This window comes from Corythoichthys intestinalis, chromosome 8 (genome assembly GCF_030265065.1).
Source record: "Corythoichthys intestinalis isolate RoL2023-P3 chromosome 8, ASM3026506v1, whole genome shotgun sequence".
Taxonomy (NCBI): domain Eukaryota; kingdom Metazoa; phylum Chordata; class Actinopteri; order Syngnathiformes; family Syngnathidae; genus Corythoichthys; species Corythoichthys intestinalis.
In genome coordinates, this window is record NC_080402.1 from 16,041,544 (window position 1) to 16,069,337 (window position 27,794).

The 27,794-nt window shown below is 40.2% G+C and overlaps 1 protein-coding gene and 1 long non-coding RNA gene across 7 annotated transcripts in view; one reads left to right on the forward strand and one right to left on the reverse strand.

Annotated features, from left to right (window-relative positions):
• dennd1c (DENN domain containing 1C) overlaps window positions 1-27,794 on the reverse strand; it is a 62,919-nt gene that overhangs the window by 4,778 nt on the left and 30,347 nt on the right. For 5 of the 6 annotated variants that reach the window (XM_057844537.1, XM_057844539.1, XM_057844538.1 and 2 more), the window contains one exon: window positions 20,270-21,025. The exons of the other annotated variant lie outside the window; for it this stretch is intronic. In XM_057844537.1, the coding sequence (XP_057700520.1) occupies window positions 20,354-21,025 (672 nt within the window). In that variant the 3' untranslated portion in view covers window positions 20,270-20,353. Of the gene's footprint in view, window positions 1-20,269; window positions 21,026-27,794 lie in introns of those variants that run through there. 6 annotated transcript variants of the gene reach the window in all.
• LOC130920963 (uncharacterized) lies at window positions 811-27,731 on the forward strand. Its single transcript, XR_009064267.1, has 3 exons — window positions 811-965; window positions 12,201-12,297; window positions 23,832-27,731. It is a non-coding gene; the product is annotated as an uncharacterized LOC130920963 (long non-coding RNA).

Consider the following 27,794-nt stretch of genomic DNA (forward strand, 5'->3'; position numbering starts at 1 on the left):
AGATAGATAGATAGATAGATAGATAGATAGATAGATAGATAGATAGATAGATAGATAGATAGACACAATGACATGTATGTTTGCCACTTTCCCACAAAAATTATTGCGAGCTGGCTTTTTAGTCGCCTCTGACTGTTGCCGTTTCGCGCAATGCGAAAAGGAGTATAACCTTTTTTTTCTTTTTTCTTATTTATTTATTTTTTTTTACTAATTAGGGATTTGTCTGCTAGCCAGATGCAGCCATCAAAAGAGCCAGCTCTGGCTCGCGAGCCATAGGTTCCCGACCCCTGATTTAGACCCACTGTGACTGTAAATTCTACGTGTAAATGAATACACTTAATTATAATGTTTGTTTGTTGCATTTGTAACAAGATGATATTCAATAAATGTGGATATGTTCTCAATGTGTGTGTGTGTTTTTTTTTTTTTTTTTGCTTTATTATTATTATTATTATTGTTATTATTATTTTATTTATAACTTATTATGCCGCAAAGATACTGATTTGGACTATTTGCGATCAAACTGGGGTCAATGAGGCGCCTATGCTAAAACGATTTTGACACTTATTATTTAGTCTTCAATTTTCAATTTCGTTTACTAGTACACCAACTTGCATTATAATTCATTGTTAGATTATTTTTCAATACATTTACATGTATTAATTTGTATGCATTATCATGGTGCGCGAGTGAACACATTTACCGCTCTATGAAAAAATAAATTATGGTCATGAATATTAGTGTTGACGTTAGAGAGCGAGAATAAAAGACGCTCCTGATTGGTCGTTGTAATTCACGTGACATGTTTCATTTCCATACGGGCAGGTACCGTGGGACCAAAGTTTCGATTGTGCTGAGAACACAGCGTCGTTGTCCAACTGAATCTTTTGACAACGTCTTTAAACTGAGGTTTCCGCCATCGACGAGATTCATTTCATCTGGGCAGGTTCCCGGTTCTTCGTCAGGTAATTTTCTTGCAAGTACAGATACGTGTCGAGGGGCTGAACGCAAGTAAGAAGCGAGGGTTCATCGGTTCCACCTACTGCTCCTGGCGGCTTTTCCCGAGTCCCAGTAGTCACCTGAGCGAACAGGTGTAACCAGACGGGCTGCATTCCTGCCGCAGAACCGCATCGCGGTCGCCCAGTCAGCACTGTTATTAGGGATTAGGGAAATACAAATACTATTTTGCTGTCTGTAGAGAAAATGCCTCAATTTGGTAGTATTTTTTTTTTTTTGGGGTAACTTTTTATTGTTACGCCCTACATTTCTAAACGGACTAAATGCAGTGGCGCCTCCAGAAATTTTTCATAGGGGTGGCCAGATGGGGCCACTTTAAATCTTGGGGTGGCCAAAACTAAAAGCCTTAAGTTCAGGTTTTCATGATAGTATTGCAGTAAAAAGGTCAGGGGAAAACTATCAGAAAGACTTAAGGACACGGCTTTCTGATACATTTTAGTGTATTGTGTAATATTTGATGTTACTAATGATTTAATGTGCTTAGTCCATAACTGTCCAGTCAACATTTAGAGTTCCCCAACAATTGTGTTTCATTGTGTTATGTATATATTAGGCATAAGGTGTACATTTAACTTCGGCTGTCAAACGATTAAAATTTTTTAATCGAGTTAATCGCAGCGCAGCTTAAAAATTAATTAATCGTAATTAATCGCAATTCTAACCATCTGTAAAATATGCCATATTTTTCTGTAAATGATTGTTGGAATGGAAAGATAAGACAGATATATACATTCAACATACTGAACATAAGTACTGGATTTGTTTATTATTACAATAAATCCACAAGATGGCATTAACATTAACATTCTTTCTGTGAAAGGGATCAACGGATAGAAAGACTTGCAATTCTTAAAGGATAAATGTGAGTTTGTATATTGTGACCAGGGGACGCGTTAACCGAATATTTTCCATCGTTGACCGGTTTTTTAAAACGGTGACGGAAAAAACTGAAGTCCATCCGTCATTTTGACAGGTTGCAATTCACACCCCAGACCACAGGGTGGCGAGTGAGCATATTAATTAGCTATTGTCTCTCTTGATGCATGACGTCGTTGGCCTTACTCGGAAAAATGTCAAGGCAACTGAGTGTTTGCCTGGCACGGCCAGACTGTTTTCCCTGTATTTTTCAAACACTGAGAGAAAAGTCTGGAACACAGCCTCTCGAGTAGGTACAAAATCAGTCGACAAATCAGATTTGTTTATTTGCGTGACGTGTTCTTCACTAGCAACGTCACTCTTGTGCGCCGAAAGTCGTCTCTACAACAACACGGATGGCGGGAGAGCCAAGAATATGTTCCAATTCGCGGTAAATTCAGTTTTAAATGAGCTAAAACACATCGACAAGAGACACTGACATCAGTCTGTCTCGCGCTAGCCATGTTGAATAAACTCCGTTCTCCTCGTATGTTTACTTCCGCGCGCAAGTCCCTCGTCCTGCCCTCGTCGCTTTGCTAACGGCACGTCTGCCCGTCGCTGATTGGTGCACTCCGTTGTCTGTTTGCCTCTTGTTAAGCTTGTTCGGACAGAATATTAATTAAAAATGAATGAAAACTAAATACTATTGAATATGTCATTATTATCATTTTAAAAATGTAAGTGACGGATAAAAATAGATTATGACCGGATTTTTATGACACTGTCAGTCAAAATGACAGACAACGAAAAAGTCTAGCGCAACCTCTGATTGTGACTAAATATTGCCATCTAGTGTGTTTGTTGAGCTTTCAGTAAATGATACTGTAGCGACTTAAAGAGCATACGACAGGAGAAAAAAAGTCTTAAATGGCATTATTATGTGAATTAGAATCATATTTTGAGACGATTCGACTATATACAACAATTTAGCAAAGCGCAGATGACGAGAAATTAGTCTTTTAATCTGCCGCCTAGCCACGCCTACCATTATAGGGCTTTAGCGTCCCCAACAGGTGGATGACGTCAGCGGTAGACTGGGCTCATTGGTTTTACTATTCAGCCCATTGAGGGGGAATTATTCAGAACGAGGAAAACGCGACGAAGAGAGCCGCAAAATGTCATTGTTTCAGTCTCTCCACTCCAATATTTTTACAGGATATTCTTTTTATCCAAGTATTTTTCCCCAATAGCTATATAAATGGCTTGAGAAGGACCAGTCAGCTCGTCGAGGGGGAACTATTCACAACGAAGAAAACGCGACGAAGAGAGCTGCAAAATGTCATTGTTTCTGTCTCTTTACGTCAACATTTTTACAGGATATTCTTTTTATCCAAGTAGTTTCCCCAATTACTAAATAAATGGCATGGTCATGACGAATAACAGTCTTGTGCTAAATGGAATATGAAATAATAAAAATGCATTTATTCAGGACGACATGGCAAAATTACTCCATAATGTTCAATACTGTCGACTTCACCTTTACTGTCGCACCTCCCGAACGATATTTTATGAAACCTAAATCGGACATATGTCATTTCCCTTCCCCGGCTTCGGAGAATGCAAACAAACCAAAAGGCGTGACAGCTACCCGACATGCTAACCCGAACCGAGTGATGTTTCAATGTCTTGTAAGCAGAAAATCACACATAACTAGCCTGGATTATTTGACATGACGACTGGGTTGTCGATTGTCTTTGCGGATCGGCAAACCGCCCGGCGGAGAGCAATTTACAGTTCGTTCCCCGGAGGAGGGTGGCTGCAGTTGTTGCGCAGCTAACGTGCTGCTAATGTGCATGAGGAGGGCTTTTTACATGCCTATCAATGATCAAACATAAGTAGTCCTTTATTTAAAGAAAGTTTGCAGTGTTTACTTTGTAATCGCTGTATTCGTATTTGACATAATACAAAACAAGAAGTTTACTCACTTCCTCGTAAGTCCAATGGTCCCACAGTAGTAGGGCTTGGCCAATATCCACAGTGAATGGGAACCTTTTGAAACTCCAAAAAGGCGCATACGCCTCTCCCTCATACAGAATGATTTTTCTGCAGCTGTTTGGCTGGCGTGATGCGAAAAATAAATGTATTAATCCGCAAAATCAGCTGAATCATTCGTCCTCATACACAACAGTACGCTGTATAGTGAAGAAGACGTCTTCTACCATACACGTCACAACGCCCTCCTCCTCAATGCAAGACCGAAGCCGGAAGTCACTCATTTTCATGGCGCGGGATTAAAAAAACTCAATAAATATAGCGATCGCTTCCACACACATCCAAGCGGTCCATATCATTCAGGAGCATAAAATACCGCGTGTATTATGAAATAAACATGCTTTTTCGTGTCACATGCACTTCAACTGTTCTTCCCAAATGCATGATGGGAAGCTGTGCAACCATGACTGTGTGTGGTGGCTGCAAATGCTATATCTTCTCTGCGTTGGGTACACTACAGGGTGTTAAGAAAAAGATCAACTCCTGTCATTCTTACCCACGTCGCTTCCCACAATATGTATAGTTGCTGTGAGAGATGACAACGCTTTTGCCAATTAAAAGCACGGCCCCAATGAATGCTTGTCTACTCCACTCACTTGACACTGCCTCTTATCTCTGTATATAAGTAAAACGGCGCCATTGTAGGCTGTTTGCGGCAATGCGTGAATGAGTCGTAAGGCGAATGCGTTAATTGCGATAAATATTTTCACGTGATTAATTTAAAAAAATAATAATTACCGCCCGTTAACGCGATAAATTTGACAACCGTACATTCAACAAAACAAAATAAATGCATTTATTTGGGATGAAATGCATAACTGATGCTACAACAATGTCTCGATATACTGGCAAGCGGGGTGGCCAGTGGGGTGGCCAACCAATTTATAGGGGTGGGCATGGCCACCCCTGGCCTCCCCCTGGTGGCGCCACTGTAAATTAGGTGTGTAGCCATTATTTCAGACGTATTGTGTCTGTTTGTAGGGGTCAACGGGGTTGACTGTCACAAGCTACAGTTTTTACTGTTACATGAATAGATTCCCAATAACACATCTACTAGTAGAATAGTCAGTCAGATGACTTGGTCTTTTTGGGGGGGGGGAAATGTTCGAGTGACATGGTGCAGACATGACAAAAGGTTCATCTGTTTGTAGAGCTATGATGATGACATGGATTCAGACAAAGTAAGTTGTTTATAAATTGTTCTATAATTTTGATCTAAATTGTATTAGTTTGTTATGTTAATTAACTATGAAAAGTACTCTTCATTTGTAAACTTCAGCTGCTGCAGTTTAAATACTTGCTTGACTGAAGCTGATGAGTTTTCCCCTGGACCCTATAGTTATAAAAAAATATTGTATGTTTGTTTCCATTTTCAAAAGGTTTTTTTGTGAGAGGTACTTGACATTCTACTGCAACATGTTTTTGGTCATGCTTTTTCTTCTTCAGGCTTTCATTTCAAAATAATATTAGAGATAGACTGATGATCGGCACCGATATTTGGAAATATAAAGTATTTCTGTATTGGCCTTTTTTTCTTTCTTTTCTTTTTTCTTATATCCGACCGGCTGATATGAAAAAAAATATTTAAAACTGGGTTATTTCGGCTCAGATGCAGCCGTGCCTCCCTCTCCTGCACTTTTATTCACCCAGTCCTCTGATTGGTTAAATGGTAATTGGAAATTGAGTTACACTTGTATTGCGCCTGTCCACCTTTTTAAAGACCAAATGTGAAGTATGGTTGGCCAACCATGTTTTTGAATAATATCAATGGCTAAACAATTATAAGCATATTTTCGTTATTATTTTAAACGCAACCCTTCCAGATTCTTTGTTAAACCCATAGCAACGCCCTTGACAACGAAAATGCTTTTCTTCGACAATTTTCGTAAATCTTCGGAAATGACGTCACACCGAGAACTGCGAGGGAAGTCCGCCATACACACAGTATTGTTGCATTGCTTCTCGGTAAGATGCCACGGCGGTGTGTGGCGATGTATTGTTCTCAATCTAAAGAAAAGTTGTATGAGTGACTGAAGGATAGCAGGGCACGTAAATGGACATCTTTTGTTTGCAATAAGCGAATGAATTTCACGCCATCATCGAGTCGTGTTCTCTGCTACAAAGACTTCGAAGATGCCTGCTTCCTCAACCGGTCTGCTTATGATCAAGGATTTGCCAAAAAGTAAGTGTGATTTTTGGATAGATGACTGATGACTTTGTCAAAGCAGAGCCGAAAGCTATCTTGTGGCAATCCCCGATCATAGTTGTTGTTGCGTTCGCTAGGTTAAGCGTGTTTAAATTGTGCGTCATCTACGATCTTGTCCGGAAGGGTTAATCCACTGTCAATCGGGAAAGGGGTGTGGATGTGCATAGAAGCGGGTCGGCGTCGCGGTAATTCACGGTCACGTTGCCGTAAGAGACACACAACGCCGGTGAGTTTGTGCACATTTATTTGCATTTGTATTATGTATTTCCACTGTCATGCTTCAAGCATTGCATTACTTTTGGACGGTTCGGCGTTTCTTTCACGGTGATCGCATAATAGCCTTCTAGTTTGTGTTTTACGAGAGCCGCTGACAGGTGACAGTTGACAACTAGCGTGTTGGTTTAGCGTAGCCATTGAGTCAATCTTGCAGCGAATCAGTGAGCGGCACAGGTCACGCAGTGAATCATGGGAAATGTAGTCTCGGGACAACACTGAAGTGGTACTTTGTAGTCTGTTGGCTTGTGTGAAAAAACTACATTTCCTCACGCCATTAGACGGCACTTCTACAGGCTCTATCTATCGCTCCGCACCACCTGCCGAGAGCCCCAAGCTGTGTTCGTACTGTTAGCTCCATGTGTTAATAAAGAAACAAAGTTGTCAGCATGTCGTGTGTTCGATACCTTTGTCAACAAAAAGCTCATAAAAAGACACTATGCACGATCCGTTTAAGAGACACTGGGACTAGAGAGCTGTGAGTAGGACATGAGGGGGAGATGAGCGAGAAGCAAAACTTTGTGGTCGAATGTGGCGGCAGTCCGCTATTATTTTGTTTTCTTATTGTTGCCACAATAAAGTGAAGAAAGCCAACAACGACTCATCTCCTTCTTTCCCCCCCAATGTTTTTATATTATTATTTTATATGCACTACAGCTGCCGGATCTGCCAAAATGAACATGAAGTCTGATTATTATTATTTTTTAAACAATGTCATCAAATAGACAAAAACATAAAATTATGTGCAAATGCCTGCGTCTTCAAGTCATGAAAATAATAACAGCCCATATCTTACCAATCTTGTAATCTCGATGCGTCTTGTCTCCATTCCATGTCAGATAGTCTAGGCACATTGTTTGCATCCTGATTAGCGTCTGGCTAGTAAATGTTAGGTTCAACATAAAATTCCAAGCTCCTTTTCTTCCTCCAACTCTTCAAAAACTTGGATCTCCTCCCTTGCGCTCGATCTATCGCTTATATCACTGTTTGAATCATTGTTTGAAGGGCTTTGTATGGCGGCCATATGGAGTGCTGCCATCGCTGTTCTCGGTGTGACGTATCACTTCCGGGTTCATCCCCTTTCAGGCTCGAACTTCGGAAACGCAGTTATTTTTTCAAATATACAACATAAAAAATTGTTTTTCATGCTTTATTTGTTGGACAATGTTTAATTACTTTAATTGTGACCCTATTTGGCATGTTATGAAATTACTTCACATTTGGTCTTTAAGGCCCTCACAGAACTTCACACTATATCCTCATGTACCTACTGGTGACGCGGCACCAGGAGGAACGGGGGGTTTAGTATCTTGCTCAAGGATACTTGGACGAGGTCATCAGGTCGAAGAATTGAACCTACAACCTCTGGGTTGGGAAACAACTCCTCCACCACTGGAGCACGCCACCCACTATTATTAGCTATTATTTTCTATTCATGTGATTCAATAAACATCCGTTAGCATTTCAATGAAGTTCAGTGTTGGCAATATTCAATTTTTTTGTGCCAATTCTTACACTTTTACGGCGATTGAATATCAGCTCCAAAAATCGTTTTTTGGCCCCTCTAACAACTAAATATCGGTATCGGTCCTGAAAAACCCATACCAGTCGATCTCTAATTTATTATTTTAAGTGAAATAAAACTTTTTAACTTGCCTGATTTGTAAAACAGCAAGTTGGTGTTGAAAGTGTAAAATGAGTTCCCGAAGAATACAGAATGGATTAAAAAATGTTAAGACACCTTTGAAACAGAAGGGGGTGTTTTTACACATCACTGCTATAATACGTACTGAAGCTATCTTAATTTTCTATTTTCTACCCTTTTTAAAAATTTTTTTTTTTTTAAATGCTATTTTGTATGATGCACACAACTGAGAGCTGTTGGAAAACAATTTCACCGTGTCTTGTACCACGACAATACAAATCCTTAAACTGCTGATGGTTTCACAACAATCCCCATTAAAATTGTAACATCTTGTGATATTGGCTAAATGCAAAAATTTACTGCTAGCAAGCAACTAGCCAGCTAGCCAACATAAATAAAATATGTAGCTTTGTCCTCATACTTTGACGGTAACACTTTCATAAGACTGAAAACCTATCGTGGTAAAGCTCAATAAAAAGAATAGTAAATGCCATAACATTTTAAAATTGAACTTAGAAAAGTATTTGCCTTTCATCTTAAAGTGATGTCACACTTAACAGTAAAGACGATTTGGATTATTATTTTTTATTGGTGCAATTCTATCATTTTGATACTGATATCATGTAACACCACACTCTGGCGGTGCAGTTATAGCAAGTGTGACAACCATCACATTGGCCAAAAACACTGTTCTCCCCTATATTTTGGATGGCTGTAGTATGGCTAAAACCTTTTTAGTACTTGTTTTACTTGAACCTAGTTTCATAACCAACCCGTGTGACAACCAACTCCGTTCTCTACTTTCTTGTTGACTCTTACTCTATTTGTAATTTATAAATTAAAATGACCAAGAACTGTAAACACGAGCTAAGCTCTCTTGCATAATGTTTAGATGACCCATCCAAATCCACAAGAATAATGTTTGGCAAACCATTAGTTTACAGTTCCACAAGTCAAGGTAGTTTGGGTCAGATGTGGCCAAACAGTCTATGTATTTGTTTCATTGCATCATACACGGGAAACAGTGCAGTGGTGAAATACTACCAAAAGTCTGAAATGTTTCAGTTACAAAATTGTGTTGAATGTGTACAACATATTATATTAATTCAAATGAAGGCCCTTGAATCAAAAAGAGAATCTTGCCAGACTTTGTAATAGCGGCAAATATTGTATCGTTGTCCAAAGAATCCATATATAATCATCATGCAATATGTGAGTTTCACTCCTAACAAATACCTAAATAATTTAAGAAAATAATTACAGGTAGTCCCCGGGTTACGACGTACCCCACTTACCATATTTTACGGACTACAAGTCGCACTGGAGTATAAGTCTCATCAGCCATAAAATGCCCAACGAAGAGAAAAAAAAACATATACAAGTCACACAGGAGTATAAGTCGCATTTTTGTGGGAAATTTACTTGATAAAATCCAACACATAGACAGATATGTCATCTTGAAAGGTAATTTATTATCTGGTCTTTGCAATTTGGCAAAGCCAGATAATGTTTTAATATGTAAATATAATACAGAACAACATGCTGAATAAGTGTACAGTGCAGGGCCGGCCCAGGCCATTTGGAGGCCCTAAGCAAAATAATGCAAAGGGGCCCATATTTTTGGCCCACCATTTCGTCACAGTGTATTGTGAAACCCATACATGCAATCCAACCCATACGTCCTTATTTTGAATATTAATCAGATTTTGTTGCACTGCATACTTAAAACTTCAAAGAAGTTAATGAATAACTTTTATTATTTTTTAAGCTTGTAATCAAGTATCAAAACTCACAAAAGTCAAAGCAAACTGTAGTAAACAAAATAGAATATAAATTAAACAATTGCCAAATTGGGGGCCCCCAAGTGGTCAAGGGCCCTAAGCAGCTGCATAGTCTGCGTATAAGCTGGGCCGGCCCTGGTACAGTGCATGAACAACGAAATGCGAATATACTGTCCTCACCAGGACGCTACGGCTCGGTCCTGGCTATACAACGAGTTAAACTCCCAAATAACGATGCTGGAAATCCGTATAATTTGCTGAATCAATTTCGTCCTCGATACCAAACAGATCGCATCAACATAAATGAATGCTAATTATGTGCATTTACAGAAATGACACACACGGTTAGCATGCGTTCGCTAGCATTAGCACCACACAACTGGCTGTAAGTGTCCGATCGCGGGTGGAAAACGCACAACAACAACAAAAAAGAGGATACACACAGGCGTTGCCTCTGTAGAGATATTTTACAAGCATAAACAATGAACGTAGGTTCGCAACCGTTTTCCTCTCTCGCTAACTTGCCCACTCACTCAGAGCTGCGTCTTCATCTGGCGTATGAGCGCTCTTCTTCGCGTAAACACGTGCGAGTGCGCCCCCACTTGGGCGTGAAAGTGCCACAAACTAAAAGCATGCATTTCAATATAAGAAAGTCAATAATACAATTGAACACAAATTGGCAAAGGCAGAACGCGAACGTGGCCGGTCTATTAAGAGTTATTCAGATAACTATAGCATAGAGAACATGCTAACAAGTTTACCAAACCATCAGTGTCACTCCAAAACATTAAAATAACATGTGAAATGATATCATAATGTGTTAATAATTTCACACATAAGTCGCTCCTGAGTATAAGTCGCACCCCCAGCCAAACTATGAAAAAAAACTGCGACTTATAGTCCGAAAAAATACGGTATTTGATTTCGACTTTACGACGCCGGAGTCTCCGGTCGTTTTTTTTTTTCTCCTAATGTTGACTTTTGTTTTGTGATACATGCTTTTATTTTGGCGCAGGAAGCGTAGAGCAGGTAGTAAGTACCGCACACGAGTAAGAGCGCATGTACACAAGAAGAACGTATTTGCACACACGAAGAAGAGCGCAAGTACACACGAAGAAAAAGATTTTTGCGCACACGAAGAAGAGCGCTCCCACACACACGATAAAGAGCCATTTGTGCCCATGAAGTTGCGTTGCCGAGTGAGAGGGGAAAGAGCAAAAAAAAAAAAAGAAGAAAAAAAAAAAGAAAAAGCCTGCACGCACATTTATTGCTTGTGAAGCATCCACAGAGCCAACTGTTTTTGCACTGTTTATTGTGCGTTATCAAGTGTGGTGTAATACTTGAGGCGAGTTGATGTGATTGTTTTTGATGATGTGCGAACGCTAATTGATACATGCTAATCGCTTTTGTGGAATTTTTATTGCTATATCAGCAGCTAGTTATAAACACAACATGCTGTTTTTGAAAATGAAACAGATTTAATTTGATTCTTATTTCATTTTGATTCTGCGAGTGTTGATGTCATGAGCAGCTGAATAAAGTGAGAAAACCACATGGATGTCAGACATCGTCATTTCGGAGCTTAGCTCGCTGTCTAGCTAGGACATGGCTCCAACATCTTGGCGAGAACAGTACAATGACATATAATACATGTTTTGGGATATTTTTAGATTTAGGGGTATTTTGGGGTACTTATAGAGTTAATTCCGACTTACACGGAAATTCAGGTTACGTCGCCAGCGTCAGAACGCAAGTCTTTCGTAATTGGGGACTACTTTTGTTTTTGGCAGCCATTTTAATTTTCGTATTAGTCTTTTGGAAGATAATATTCAGGCTATTAGTCTGTCATATTTTAGTCATTTCAAAATGTGTGTCTTCGTCTAGTTTTAATCGACATTTACTCAACATTGTTGTCTGTTTCACTCAAATAAATCAAAAGTATTTTGAATGAACATTGACAGACGAGCACATATTGTAGCGTTTAAAAGCATCTTCAAATCCATCACGTAACAATACACAGGCAATTAATTAAACCTACCTGGACGCCACGAACTGTTCGAAAGATAGATAGAGAGTTGGTGGGGGGGGGGGGGGCAGCACGTCACATGAGTACACGACCAGACACTGCTACAATGCAGGCTAACCACACAAAAAATCTCACACGTTGTGAAAATGCGATGCAAAGTATGGCGCATTTTCTACTCGTAAGACGTAAATTAGCATTCGCGTTATGTTTAAGTCTCCCAAGACATGTTCTTAGCTCATTATCGTCTCGTCTTCGTCATGAAATATTTTCGTTATTGTCATTATTGACTAAAACAACACCGCTACCTGTACATATCTGTCATCTTACATATTTTATTTTTTCCAGATGCTGCTTGATTTAAAGTTTTACTGATGCTCGTTTACGTCAATCTAAGGTCCAAGTCCACCCCAGCAATCGGAGCGTCTTTCTTTTCTTCTGGGAGGTAAAATGTCTTGTTTTCATTTACTCTTATCATGCAATTTTGTCATAATTCCCCAGTTAGGTTTCTTGAAACATTATACTGTACATTACTGTGATGCAGGCTAGGGATGTCCCGATCCAGGTTTTTGCACTTCCGATCCGATATCGATATTGTTTTGCACTCCGATGCGATACTGATACTGGCCGATACCGATATAAGTTATTTAGCCTACTTAGTTGTCAGACTCATGTTGAAAAAGGTTTTAGTACTCTTGATAACAACTAGCCACCTGAATTAGGTGAGTTTGAATAACACACAATGGTTGGTAACAAGAAACTGACCTGTTTATTTAGTGATAAACACAAAACATTATACATAACAAACAGAAATGAAATTATCAATCAGTAAAACGTGCAAATAATATTGTAAACTGTAAGCAAAACGCACAAACAACCTCCGTGGAAAATGAACAATTAACTCCGCATCAGTTCTCTGCTCTTGAACAACTGTACTAAGGCTTTAAGAAAATGAAGGTGTGCTGTAAAATGCGGACCGCATTTTAGGGAAACAAAGCAAAAACTGGAATGGATTATGTATATCGGTGCGCTGGAAAACCAGGACCGGTTTCTCAAAAAAAAAAAAACTGGATCGGGAGTCTGGATCGGAATTTTTTCCATGTCAGCTGATCTGATGCACATTTTTTTGTGCATATCGGCAGTCGATCCGATCTAAATGTCGGATCGCGACAACCCTAATGCAGGCCATTAGGAGATTCGGGACATTTCCCAATGGCCTGTGGTCTGAGGTGGCCTGCCGTGCGGCCCATGTCATAATGAAAATTACAGTGGACCCTCATGATACTAGCACCTCACCTTATGAGTTTTTCACGATACGAACATCTTCACGAGAGAAAAGTCTCATAATGCGAGCAAATTTTCACAATATGAGCAACAGGCAAAATCCAGAACAGCCTCTCTCGCTTGGCATGTCCGGGTGCCTTAGCATCCCGTTCAGATGGCATGTGAGCATCTCGAATCAACAGAATTCCCCATCTGCTGCTCATCCTTGTTGTTTCTGGTGATAGAATTTTGTATCAAAGTGGATCATTTGTGCTTACAAGTGAACATTAATGTCCTCTAGTTTACTTCCACCAAATACTTTGTTTTGTTCGCGTAAACTAGAATACAGTTATTTCTTATGGAAAAAAATCAATTCATGATTCAAGCATATTCACGTTACGAGCTTGGTCTTAAAAGGGATTGTGCTCATATTACTCTAAATCTCTACAATGTAATGATTTTATAAAGCCACTCTTGCTGATATATTTTGTCACATTGGAAATTATTTCATGAAACACAAACTCATTTTAGTCAAGCAAAGCACCTCACCTATCATCCCCTTTGATTGACATTCATTACAGCCAGTCAGATCTCGTTTTTGCATGAAGTCAGCACTTGCATCGCATTCAAATTTAACTGTCACTAACTTGGCAGCATTTTCAAATAGCTGCCTCAACAAAGTTAAGCAGGAGAGCGGGCGGGGAAATAATTAAAGTTAAGCAAACATACCACTCCCCCCACAAGGACAAGGCATTTGAAACTTCTGGGCGTGAGTCATTACACAAAAAGGAAAACTGCACGAGGCATTGTCACAGTGACGTACACACATTGATGGCTATGCAAGTATTAATCCAGTTTAAATGCTGTGACAGAGAAAGGTGAAGGAACGATTAATTGCTAGCTCTCTGAGCCATACAGTGCATGGTAATGGCCAAATATATTCTATAATTGTGTGACACACAGTATACGTTCAGTGTGCCTTAATACATTAGGGATGAAGGGCATTGGTTGTCATTTTTCACTTCAATAATACCTTACTTCCTATATTCTTTTTTCTGCTTGTTTGCTTCCTTTGGTTGTTGCTCGCCCTTGCTAAGGGCATGGAAATGGACAACATCTAAATTAAGTATCATTCAAGTTGTAACAAGATATTATGGTAACAAGTAGGCATTTGGCATATGAGCGCAGTTAGCGGACACACCTACAGTGGTATGAAAAGGTATCTGAACCTTTTGGAATTTCTCACATTTCTGCATAAAATCACCATCAAATGTGAGCTGATCTTTGTCAAAATCACACAGATGAAAAAACAGTGTCTGCTTTAACTAAAACCACCCAATCATGTATAGGTTTTCATATTTTAATGAGAATAGTATGCAAACAATGACAGAAGGGGGGAAATAATTAAGTGAACCATCAAGTTTAATATTTTGGTCCCCCCCCCCTCCCCCCCACCCTTTGGCAGCTATAACTTAAACCAGACGCTTCCGGTAGCTGCAGATCAGTATGGCATATCGATCAGGAGTAATCTTGGCCCATTGCTCTCTACAAAACTGCTGTAGTCATGTCAGATGATTGGGATGTCTGGCATGAATCATTGTCTTTAGGTCATGCCACAGCATCTCAATGGGGTTCAAGTCTGGTCTTGGCCACTCCAGAACGTGCATTTTGCTCATCTGAAACCATTCTGAAGATGATTTACTTCTGTGTTTTGAATCATTGTCTTGTTGCAGCATCCATCCTCTCTTTAGCTTCAACTGTCTGACAGACTGCCTCAGGTTTTCCTGCTAAACATCCTGATAAACTTTTGAATTAATTATTCAATTAATGATTGCAAGTTGTCCAAGCCCTGAGTTAGCAAAGCAGCCCCAAATCATGATGCTCCCTCCACCATGTTTTACGGTGGGGATAAAGTGTTAATGTTGGTGAGCTGTTCCATTTTTGACGTTGTTTGTTACTCCCAAACAATTCAACTTTGGCTTCATCAGTCCACAAAATAGTTTGCCTAAACGTCTGTGGCGTGTCCAAGTGCCTTTTTGCAAACATTAAATGAGCAACAATGTTTTTTTTAGACAGCAGTTGCTTCCTCCGTGGAGTCCTCCTATGAATACCATTCTTGGCCATAGTTTTAAATGTAGTTGATGTGTGCACAGAGATATTGGACTGTGCCGGTGATTTCTGGAAGTCTTTAGCAGATTCTCTAGGGTTCTTTTTTACCTCTCTGAGTATTCTGCGCCGAACTCTTGGGAGAGAAGCAACAGTGCCAAAGTCTCTCCATTTGTAGACAACTTCTCTGAATGTCAATTAATGAACATCCAGACTTTGAGATGGTTTTCTATCCTTTCCCAGCTTTATACAAATCAACGATCCTTGATCGCAGGTCTTCAGACAGCTCTTTTGACTGAGCCATGATGCACATTAGACAATGCTTCTCATCAAGACAATTCTTACCAGGTGTGTGTTTTATACGGAGCAGGACAGCTTTCAACCACTCATCAGTGATTGGGCACACACCTGACTTAAACTGTATGGTAAAAAGTGGTTTCAATTGCTCTTTAAAGTGCATGTAACACGAAAAAGCATGCTTATTTCATAATACACACGGTATTTTATTCTCCTGATTGATATGTACTGCTTGGATGTGTGTGGAAGCGATCGCTATATTTATTTCGTTTTTTTGGCCAAAACAATCCCTTACTACTGTGGGACCATTGGACTTACGAGGAAGTGAGTAAACATCTTGTTTTGTATATGTCAAATACGAATACAGCGATTACAAAGTAAACGCTACAAACTTTCTTTAAATAAAGGACTACCTACGTTTGATCATTGATAGGCATATAAAAAGCTCTCCTTGTGCACGTTAGCTGCACAACAACTGCAGTCGCCCTCCTCCGGCGAACGAACTGTAAATTGCTCTCCGCCGGGCGGTTTGCCGATCCGCAAAGACAATCGACAACCCAGTCGTCATGTCAAGTAATCCGGGCTAGTTATGTATGATTTTCCGCTTCGAAGACTTTGAAACAGCACTCGGTTCGGGTTAGCATGTCGGCTAGCTGTCACGCCTCTTGGTTTGTTTACATTCTCCGAAGCCGGGGAAGGGAAATGACATATGTCCGATTTTGGTGTCATAAAATATCGTTTGGGAGGTGCGACAGTAAAGGTGAAGTCGACAGTTTTGACCATTACGGAGTAATTTTGCCATGTCGTCCTGAATAAGTGCATTTTTATTATTTTATATTCCATTTAGCAAAAGACTGTTATTTGTCATGACCAAGCCATTTATTTAGCAATTGGGGAAAATACTTGTATAAAAAGTATATCCTGTAAAAATATTTACGTAAAGAGACAGAAACAATGACATTTTGCATCTCTCTTCGTCGCGTTTTCCTCGTTGTGAATAGTTCCTCCTTGACGAGCTGACTGGTCCTTCTCAAGTCATTTATTTAGCTATTGGGGAAAAATACTTGGATAAAAATAATATCCTGTAAAAATATTGGAGCAGAGAGACTGAAACACTGACATTTTCCGGCTTTCTTCGTCGTGTTTATCTCGTTCTGAATAATTCCCCCTCAATGGGCTGAATAGTAAAACTGATGAGCCCAGTCTACCGCTGACGTCGTCCACCTGTTGGGGACGCTAGAGCCCTATAATGGTAGGCGTGGCTAATCGGCAGATTAAAAGACTAATTTCTCGTCATCTGCACTTTGCTAAATTGTTGTATATAGTCGAATCGTCTCAAAATATGATTCTAATTCACATAATATTGCTATTTAAGACTTTTTTTTTCACCTGTCGTATGCTCTTTTTTAAGTCTCCTTAGGGAGAAGGTTCACTTACTATATTTCACCACCTTCTGTCATTGTTTGTGCGCTATCCTCAATAGAATATGAAAACCTATAAATGTTTGGGTGCTTTTACTTAAAGGAGACAGTTTTTTCGTCTGTGTGATTTTGACATAGATCAGATCACATTTGATGGGGATTTTATGCAGAAATGTGAGAAATTCCAAAAGGTTCAGATACTTTTTCATACAACTGTAGAGCATCTGAGACCAGATGGGACGTTGGGGGCTTATTTTTCCCTATTTTGAAACTTATTAAATAGTTTGCAATTCAGGCTATCAAAATAACACGTTGTCTGTGATGTTATCATTTTTCACAGCTGTCTGTCAACATAACAATGCAGGCCTCCTTCCCACCGGTGGTGTCGGCACTAGTCTCCACTGTGGTGTTGCTGCTTGGTTTAACTCTGCTCCTGCTGTTGTGCATCATAAAAAAGAAGAGGAGCATGGAGGGAACCTACCGTCCTAGCGCTGAGGAGAGGAAACAGGTCAGAGCAGCTGGAACTGAAAAGCGTAGCCTGACTCTTCCCTTGCCCAAAGAAGAACGCCTCATTTGATAACACTAAAATGATGAACATTTGGAATATGCACACTCACTTCTGGTGACGATCCATGTTCACGTTCTTACAAACCATACACTCCTTTTTATACATCTTTTCATTTCATTATTGAAGTAAACAGACCATAAATGTTGTCACCAGTTTTGCTACATGAAAAAGGAAAACATTATTTTATTATGGAAGTTTTGCTCCTTGCTAAAATCCAAAGTTGTCCTCAGTCTGCCACAAGAGGGATTTGAACTTGACATGTTTTGTATTTAAACAGAGGTTTCTCTTTTTATTCTTAACGCACTCTGCATTTTGTCTACTTATACTGTATAATACACCATTGAAGGATACTGATTAATACTGGTAAATAATGATGCACTTTTATTATGTTCACTTCTAAAATGATAAATAATGTGCACTGAAGTAAAGAATATATGCACACCTCAACTTACTTTCTTATGCAAGATATAATGTGCATGTCATAATGTATATACAGTGGGGCAAATAAGTATCTAGTCAACCACCAATTGTGCAACTTCTCCTACTTGAAAAGATTAGAGGCCTGTAATTGTCAACATGGGTAAACCTCAACCATGAGAGACATATTGTGGAAAAAAAACCCAGAAAATCACATTGTTTGATTTTTAAAGAATTTATTTCCAAATTAGAGTGGAAAAAAGTATTTGGTCACCTACAAACAAGCATGATTTCTGGCTGTCAAAGAGGTCTAACTTCTAACGAGGTCTAACGAGGCGCCACTCGTTATCAGTATTAATGGCACCTGTTTTACCTAATTATCGGGATAAAAGACACATTTCCACAATCTCAGTCAGTCACACTCCAAACTCCTCTATGGCCAAGACCAAAGAGCAGTCGAAGGACACCAGAGACAAAATTGTAGACCTGCACCAGGCTGGGAAGACTGAATCTGCCATAGGTAAAACGCTTGGTGTAAAGAAATCAACTGTTGGAGCAGTTATTAGAAAATGAAAGACATACAAGACCACTGATAATCTCCCTCGATCTGGGGCTCCATACAAGATCTCACCCCATGGCGTCAAAATGATAACAAGAACGGTGAGCAAAAATCCCAGAACCACACGGGGGGGCCTAGTGAATGACCTACAGAGAGCTGGGACCACAGTAACAAAGGCTACTGTCAGTTACACAATGCGCCGCCAGGGACTCAAATCCTGCACTGCCAGACGTGTCCCCCTGCTGAAGAAAGTACATGTCCAGGCCCATCAGTGGTTCGCTAGAGAGCATTTGGATGATCCAGAAGAGGACGGGGAGAATGTGTAATGGTCAGATGAAACCAAAATAGAACTTTTTGTTAGAAACACAGGTTTTCGTGTTTGGAGGCGAAAGAATACTGAATTGCATCCGAAGAACACCTGTTTTACGAAATTTTCGGGTTCGCAGTGAGTCAGCAACCAGCACACTTTTGCCCAATAGACGATGTTTATTGATGAGAAAATGCAGAATAAATGAGATTTATTGATTACAATCCCACAAGAGCAAGCAACAAGTATCAAACAAGTGGTAACGACGTTAAATCTAGTTTGTCAATCCCAGAATCCCCGCGTTACAGTTACAGCACAACAAAATGTTCCTTAACAATGAAAATTGCTTACCGTTGACAAATGAGCGGGGAGCCAAATGCTCCGGCAAAGCGGCGAAGGAACAAAGCCAAGCGACCCGTACGTAATCCTCTGGCAGACTTCCGGGGATTTGGGGGAATCTCCCGACTTTTATAGGCACGTCTGACGCTGGGACACGGGTGGCCACTCCCTGCCCCCACGAAAACGCACCACCCGAACTCGTGAGAACCCCCCCCCCCCCCAAGGGTATGAGATTTCCCCCCCCCCCCCCCCCCCCCCAGTTGAGGCTCCCAGCGGTTGAAGTAGAATGTTTATTTAGGTTATCTCGTGAGATTCCCTCCTAACTACGGGACTCAAGCGCGTACTATGGTGCAAAACAAGTTATCTCGTGAGATTCCCTCCTAACTATGGGACCCAAGGTGAAAAACAATAGAAGTTCTTACAATCTAGGTCACAGAAGCAATCATGCATCACAAAGGCATAATGTGCTAATGTTAAGGCATCACATAATATTTCTCCCATCAACACCATACCCACTGTGAAGCATAGGGGTGGAAACATCATGCTTTGGGGCTGTTTTTCTGCAAAGGGACCAGGACGACTGCTCTGTGTAAAGGAAAGAATGAATGGGGCCATGTATCGAAAATCTCCTTCCATCAGCAAGGGCATTGAAGATGAGATGTGGCTGGGTCTTTCAGCATGACAATGATCCCAAACACACAGCCAGGGCAACAAAGGAGTGGCTTCGTAAGAAGCATTTCAAGGTCCTGGAGTGGCATAGCCAGTCTCCAGATCTCAACCCCATAGAAAATCTGTGGAGGGAGTTGAAAGTCCATGTTGCCCAACGACAGCCCCAAAACATCACTGCTCTAGAGGAGATCTGCTTGAAGGAATGGGCCAAAATACCAGCAACAGTGTGTGAAAAGCTTGTGAAGAGTTACAGAAAATGTTTGGCCTCTGTTATTGCCAACAAAGGGTACATGACAAAGTATTGAGATGAACTTTTGGTATTGACCAAAAACTTATTCTCCACCATGATTTGCAAATAAATTCTTTAAAAATCAAACAATGTGATTTTCAGTTTTTTTTTTCCCACATTGTCTCTCATGGTTGAGGTTTACCCATGTTGACAATTACAGGCCTCTCTAATATTTTCAAGTGGGAGAACTTGCACAATTAGTGGTTGACTAAATACTTATTTGCCCCACTGTATTTTTGGGGTTGAGAAGATATTTCCTTTCCCAGTCAGCCAGTATGGTCACTCCATTGAGCTTCAAACCGCTTTTTAAGTTCCGACACCTTGACAGGAGTTGGGCTTCCTACCTCATGTTTGATGTAGCTGTTGGCATCAAAATAGGTTTTTGAATCACATGACTGACATATCTGAACATCATTAATCTCGAAGAGGTTTTGGTGGCCCACTTCTTCACTTTCCTGCCCAATGTTTTTACTTCTTTCCGCTGTTGCATCTTTCTGTATTTCTGCTGTTGTTATTTGGTCATGTTGTCCCGGATTCCTACTCGCATTTTCACTACAGTCTGTGATTTTTAACTCTTCGTCCTCATGCTGCTCAGTGGTTTCCTTCAATGGGCCATGATTTAAAGTGACATTTTCAGTCTCAAATTTCCAGTTTTCTGGTTCACACATGACTTCCTTTGAACTACATTTGTTAAGTATTTCTACGCTATGATTCACATCTATTGCCACTTTGCTTTCCTCTTGTTTATCTTCAGCGCTTTCCAGCACCTCTTGTTCTGGTAATTTATCAATGTCAGTCTTGTTTGGGTGAAGTGGCAAGTTCGAGTTATTGGTTAAGGTTACCACCTCGTCTGACTGGTCTGGATTCCAGCTGTGAAGGCTGTCGCTGTCACACGTGGACAGGAGGAGGCTCTCTTGGCTGGGATTGACTTGACCAATCTTAAAAACACAACAAAAGTTCATCAAATGTTGCATAATTCAAGCCGCTTTGTCAGAAATACTAGTGCTACATACAGGTAGATAACTGAAATGTTGTCTGCAGGAAATCTGATGATTTGTGATAAAAATATTCTTGCAAAAATAATTTTACATAATTTTTTTATATTAAAACTTTAATCAAATGTATTTTTTTAAATAACTGTTGGAAAAATATATTTTTCTCAACTTTGTGAAGGACAAAATACAGGTGCACCCAGAAATGTTACATATTTGACACAATTAAAAACGAGACTTGCTGCTAGGCATGTGCCGGAATGAAATTCTGACTGTTTGATAACCTTACAGGTAGAGATGTCCCGATCGATCGGCATCCCGTTTGATCGGGTCCGATCACATCATTTTCAAAGTATCGGAATCGGCGTAAAAAATATCAGCCATGCCTTTTTTTAATATATATATATATTTTTTAATTAAATCGTATTCTAATTGTATTTAACGTTACAGACATAATATGTTACACCCATCCAGAGTCTTTAGTTTAGGCTTAAGGTAGGGTTATCAAATTTATCCCGAAACGGCGGTAATTATTAAAAAAAAAAAAAAGTATTACGCTAAAATATTTGACGCAATTAATGCATGCGTTGCACGACCCACTCAAGCATTGTTGCGCTCAATCTGTACTACCGCCGTTTTACCTATATAGAGAGATATTAGGCAGTGTAAAATGAGTAGAGTGAATATTGGCAGCCTTTGGAGTTTTTTTTTAATTGGCTAAAGCCTGACAATCCCTCTCCCTACGATTAGAAATATCATGGGAAGCAATGTGGGGAAGCAAGGTAGCAATTGATTTCTATCTTAACACCTTGTGTTATTTCTCAACGCAGAGAAGATATATCAATTGGTAGCACTACGCACAGTCATGGTTACACTTCCCATCATGCATTTGGGTTGAATGGCTGCAGTATCATTTACTGAAAGCTCAACAAATACACTAGATGGCAATATTTAGTCACAAGTCTTTCTATCCGTGGATCGCTCTCACAGAAAGAATGTTAATAATGTAAATGCCATCTAGAGGATTTATTGTCATAATAAACAAATACAGTACTTATGTGCTGTATGTTGAATGTGTATATTCGTCCGAGTTTTATTCATTTTTTTCTTAATGCATTGCCAAAATGTATATAGTCGGGAAAAATTATCGGGAATGATTGGAATTGAATCGGGAGCAAAAAAAACATGATCGGAACAACCCTACTTACAGGGGAACTTTAGGATTTTTGACATCAGGGTTAATCTTCGAATGGCTTACCGCACGCATACTATTTTTAGACCGTGACGTCGCATCGTAAAGCGGAAGTAAAGCCAAAGTGGGACATTATAGACCCGCCCTCGCATGGAAACCATGTTACTTGTGCTTCTTGCGCTCTATTTGTAATCTTTCAAAAACGAACAAGCCGATCACACGTTGCTTATTGAAACTTGTAGAAACGACTCTAGACATTACGACATATGAAGGATGTTTTCTTCATACGTTTCCCGAAACCAAAAACTTGGGAATAAAAAATGTGATGACTGAATCAACTTGCGCAGACTTTTAACACCAGCTCGGTGAATCCATTCACATTTCATATGCATTAAACTTTTTGTTGGGTTGGCATGGTCTTTCAGAGGACAAAGAGGTAAGCCATTTTTTTATTTTTAACTTATTTTTTAGCAAGACATTGTGCCGTACTGCTTCCGTCTGACAATGAATGACCTGAAAAGAATTGCATTGGTATCTGACTGCCACTGTTACCGTTTCTGTTGTTTAAAAAAAAAAAAAAAAAAAACACTTTAGTAAGGGGGAAGTGTAAATAAATTATAGAATCAAGATTTGTTAACAACAACAAAATTAAAAGTGTTCGTTGGCTGTCACGGAGTAGCATTTGCGATCGCTACACAAAATATATATTCCCCCCCTAAGAACGGTCAGAGACGTAGGACAACCAGGGGATATAATATATAGGAAAGACTGGGCTGGTGGTAAAGCATAGCTTGTTGAAACAGGAGAATATCATTGTCAGTCGCGTAAGAAAAGGGTGTCAATAAAAAAGCTAAAGGTATGCTAAGGTCGACTCGTTTTTTTTTCCGTCTTTTTCAGCCCTTGACACTCAAGCCATCTCTTTAAAAGAACATTTTTATGTACCTCTACATCTTTGCAAGTAAATTTGGCACCAGGGACATCATTTTCGGAGAGAATTTGTAGGTTTAGCTTTGTAAACATCTCCTTCGTACACGATTTCCATTCATTTCCTATTGGGGACAAACGTTTGCGTGTCCTCCCTTAGCGACAGTAGCTAACATCATGAATATTAATGAGCGGAAGTGACGTGTTGCTTGCGGTACGCCATTAGCGAGGGTTTAACTAGTCGTTGGAGTTGATTTCAACAAATTCCGTGCAGTTAGTTAGTTATTAGTTTCAGGGCTCCGGAGTGCGAGTCAATGAGCCTCTCCTAGCATACCAACATAAAACAACATATGCACGCATGAAAATCACAGATGACCCATGCAGTCAATAGTGATGGCTATGTTTTCACGATGAAGTTATTAAAACTTACCATTGCATGTCAATAACTAGCATAAACAGCAACGTTTGTAATCCAGTGGCTCTGTAGGTAGCAGGCTGCAGAGCAGAGTGATATTTTTTCCACCGGTCTGTTTATGTCGTAGCCAGCACCAAGTATCCACAGTTTATATTGTTCCTTTTTCTTCATAGGGAATTTGTGGAAACTCTTATTTGCCCATTTATTCTGTCTTTCCACAGCCTCTAAATGCACATTTCACTATGTTGCCGTTCTTCAGTCAAGACACCGTAAACTGATGCTTCATTCGAGGAAGGTGGGAAGTCTGAGATTTCCAACCTCCGAGCAGGAAACATCATTGGAACGCCACTCGAACTAGGAGGCCCTAGTTGCGAAGTCAGGAAAAAACTTCGACTTCACGAGTTGCTTCAATCAGCCGTCACTCGACAAAATGCGCTACCCGTCGAAAAGCAGACCGTCAATAGTAAAACTAAAGAAGGCAGGATACAGTGTGGTCTATTTACCTTAGCCCTAGTTTTTCCTCCACTATTTGATTGCTTACGAGGAGCCAGGTTTGTTGGATGTCAAAATGTCTTTTGATGGCAAAAATAAAAAACGCTTGGAATGCTTTGAGGTCGCAACTGGTACCATCTGAGTGGGAGAAGTCTTCCTTGAATGCAGCATGAGCACGAGTGGCTGAAGTACTCCTCTTGGATATTTTTGGGCATGGGTATTTTGAACAATGATCTGCCTTTTAAATGTATTTGACTATGTTAGATCGGTTAATATCATTTATTTTATTGGTATGCTAGGAATGGACCATTGACTCACACTAGCTTTGCCACTCCGGAGCACTGAAAGTAATAAATAACTAAAAAACTGTACGAAATTTGTTGTAATCAACTCCACCGACTAATTTAACCCTTTCTAACTCAAAGATTAAGCCTAATGTCTAAAATTCTGAACTTCTGCTTTAAGCAAAAATACGCTGAATTAAGAAAATGTAATTTTGTACAGATGTTAACTCATTTGCTCCCAAAAACGTATAAATAATGTTCTATTTTTAATTGCGTCAGTGTCCCAAAAACGCATTTATACGTGTTTTGCGTTTTTTTTGTTTTTTATTTTGACAATAGGCATTGAGAGGTTCCCATGTATCTAAGATACAATGCACAAAGCTCAAAGCCCATTTTAAAGCAATAAAACTGGCCACTAGAGGGCAGGAGCGCATTTGGTAAGACCCCCAACCCGATTCAACCAGTGCAGTGTTTGAGTCCTTGCTGCTTGCCGAGCAGAGCCCGCGCCGCCGTGCTCGCTACTCGCGTCCCCTGCACCCTCCAGAGTCCCACACGGAAACGCGCACGGCCAAACCAACCCCCCCCCCCAGGAACACAAGTTCCCCAGGCGAACGAGGCAGTGGTCATCACAAAAGAAAGACTAGAAAAAATTCCATCTTTACGAGACAGGCAGCGATCAGGGAAAAGTTTAACCCGCTGTCGCGGCCACCACTGTCGCGGTCATCTCTTTTAGTTATGTGTAATTAAATTGTTACTTTGCTATCAAAAGCTCTATTTGTCTGGTTGTTTATGTTATTTTGTAAAAAGTTATTTAAATTATGCATAATTATTTTTTTTAATTGTATTTTTTTAATTTACTATTATTAGGGCCCGAGCACTAGGCGTGCGAAGGCCCTATTGTTTTGCAAAGGATTATTTTATTTTTATTTTTATTTTTTTTTCAGGGCAAATGAAAACGGCCAATTTGGAGGCCTGAACATGCGCGAAAAGTCACCAAAATTTGCACATACGTGCGGAAAATTCTAAATTTCGATAATATAACAACGTTGCAAAAAAATGTAACAAAATGGCTCAGTGGCGCCCCCTTGAAATTTTAAAATTGGCCTATAACATTAGGGTTTGTCAGCGTAGAGCAATGAAATTTGGGGAGTCTATACCTTGTCTAAAACCGCTTCAAAAAAGCATTGGCACCCATATTCCAAACCCAACAGGAAATCGGTTATTTTGGATCAAATATGAAATTTTTATCGATTTACAGGGTGCACATTTGAGACCTTTTAGCCGAGGGAGTTAGTTGGATCATCTTCAAAATTGGTGGGACTGTTCAGGAGACATATGAGATCTTAAGTTTCTAAAATGGTGTGTTTTCATTCACGGGTCTGACCTGGGCGTGGTGCCAAAGTCGGCCATTTTTTCGGCAAAACACCGAATTCAGTAAATGGCTAATAATTCCTTGACACAACTTTCAATCTTTTTCATATCTGCCATGTATATGCGGTATCCCAGCCTGAACACGACTGCATTGAAATATTACCCATTAGGCCTAGCGCCCCCTAGTGAGAACAGGAAATGCCTTTTTTTACGAGACAGGTTCCTCCTCCAAGGGAAAAAAATCTGTTGACCTCAAACCTGCATCAGGGGAGCCTTAAGACCTGTGTTCAGGTGCCTGATGAAAAATATTGAGGTTTCGTTGAAGCGGAGGGGTCCAAACATGAAAGTGAAAATGATCGTCAACAATTTGTCTCGCAAAATACTTTGAACAGTCATAACTCAGCAGATATACAACATATCTGCGCCAAACTTCCCATGCTTGTTGAGAGTCATACCCTGAAGGGTCCTGTAGGGGTCATTTGCATCAACTCTACAGTGCCAACTAGTGGCGACAGAAAGGAGTTTTAAAAAAGGCATTTCCTATTGGGTTTTTTCAACGTAGAGCAATGAAATTTGGGGAGTAGATACCTTATGCCTAACTGCTCAAAAAAGCCTCTTGCACCCATATTCCAAATCCAACAGAAAATCGGGTATTTTGGATCGAATGTGAAATTTCTGTCCATTTCTAGTACAGTTTACATTTGGAGGCCTGGACATGCATGAAAACTCACCAAATTTTGCGCATACATGCGGCTTTGTGTGGATTTCGATAATCTTGCAACGTTACAAAAAAATGTAACAAAATGGCTCAGTGGCGCCCCCTTGAATTTTTCAAAAAGGCGTTTCCTATTAGGTTTTTTTTAACGTAGAGCAATGAAATTTGGGGAGTCGATACCTTGTGCAAAACTGCTCCAAAAAGTCCCTTGCACCCATATTCCAAACCCAACAGGAAATCGGGTATTTTGGATCGAATGTGAAATTTTTATCAATTAACAAGGTGCACATTTGAGACCTTGTCACAGAGGGAATCAGTTGGATCATCTTCAAAATTGGTTAGACAATTCAGGAGACATATGAAATCTAAACTTTTCAAAATGGTGTGTTTTCATTCATGGGTCTGACCTGGGCGTGGTGCCAAAGTCGGCCATTTTTTCGGCAAAATGACAAATTCAGTAAAGGACTAATAGCTCCTTGAAACAACGTTCAATCTTTTTCATATCTGGCATGTATGTGCGGCATCCCACCCTTAACACAAGTGCATTGAAATATTACTCATTAGGCCTAGCGCCCCCTAGTGGGAACAGGAAATGCCTTTTTTACGAAACAGGCTCCTCCTCCAAGGAAAAAAAATCTATTCACCTCAAACCTGCATCAGGGGAGCCTTAAGACATGTGTTCAGGTGCCTGATGAAAAATACTGAGGTTTGGTTGAAGCAGAAGGGTCCAACAGGAGAAGTAAAAATGACTGAAGCCATTTCGTCTCACCACAAGTTTTGAACAGTCATAACTTCTACAACATATCTGCGCCAAACATATCGTGCTTGTTGAGTCATAGTCTGAAGGGTCCTGTTGTGACGGGATTTGTCGTTCACTTGAGTAAACGAATCCATTCCGGATCGTTCAGTAAAAAGATTCGTTCAAACGAATCGTTCAACGAATCGTTCGCCCCCCTCATCTCCCTCCCCGCCCAAATGAATCGTTCGGTTAGTGAACGGGAAGTGACGTTGCCGAACGAATCACCAAAGACCGCTTCGCAGTATAACTGAACGGGAAGTGACATTGCTTGGTCCCTCCCTCTCTTCCACATTGACCACTCGTCGTAGTTTCAGAAATGAGTGACAGGCGATATCATTCTGCTTTCACAGACAGCCTCGTCTCCCTCCCGCTGCTGCAAAAGCGAGGGAGAACTTCCGCGTAGTCTGTCCTAGTTCTATGGGCTCAAAGTCATGGCTCGTGCTTGCATTTCGATTGAGGACACGGTTAAACATTTTCCTTTTGTGGGGGGAGCGGGGGGTTGGGGTCGGGGGCGCACGGACTT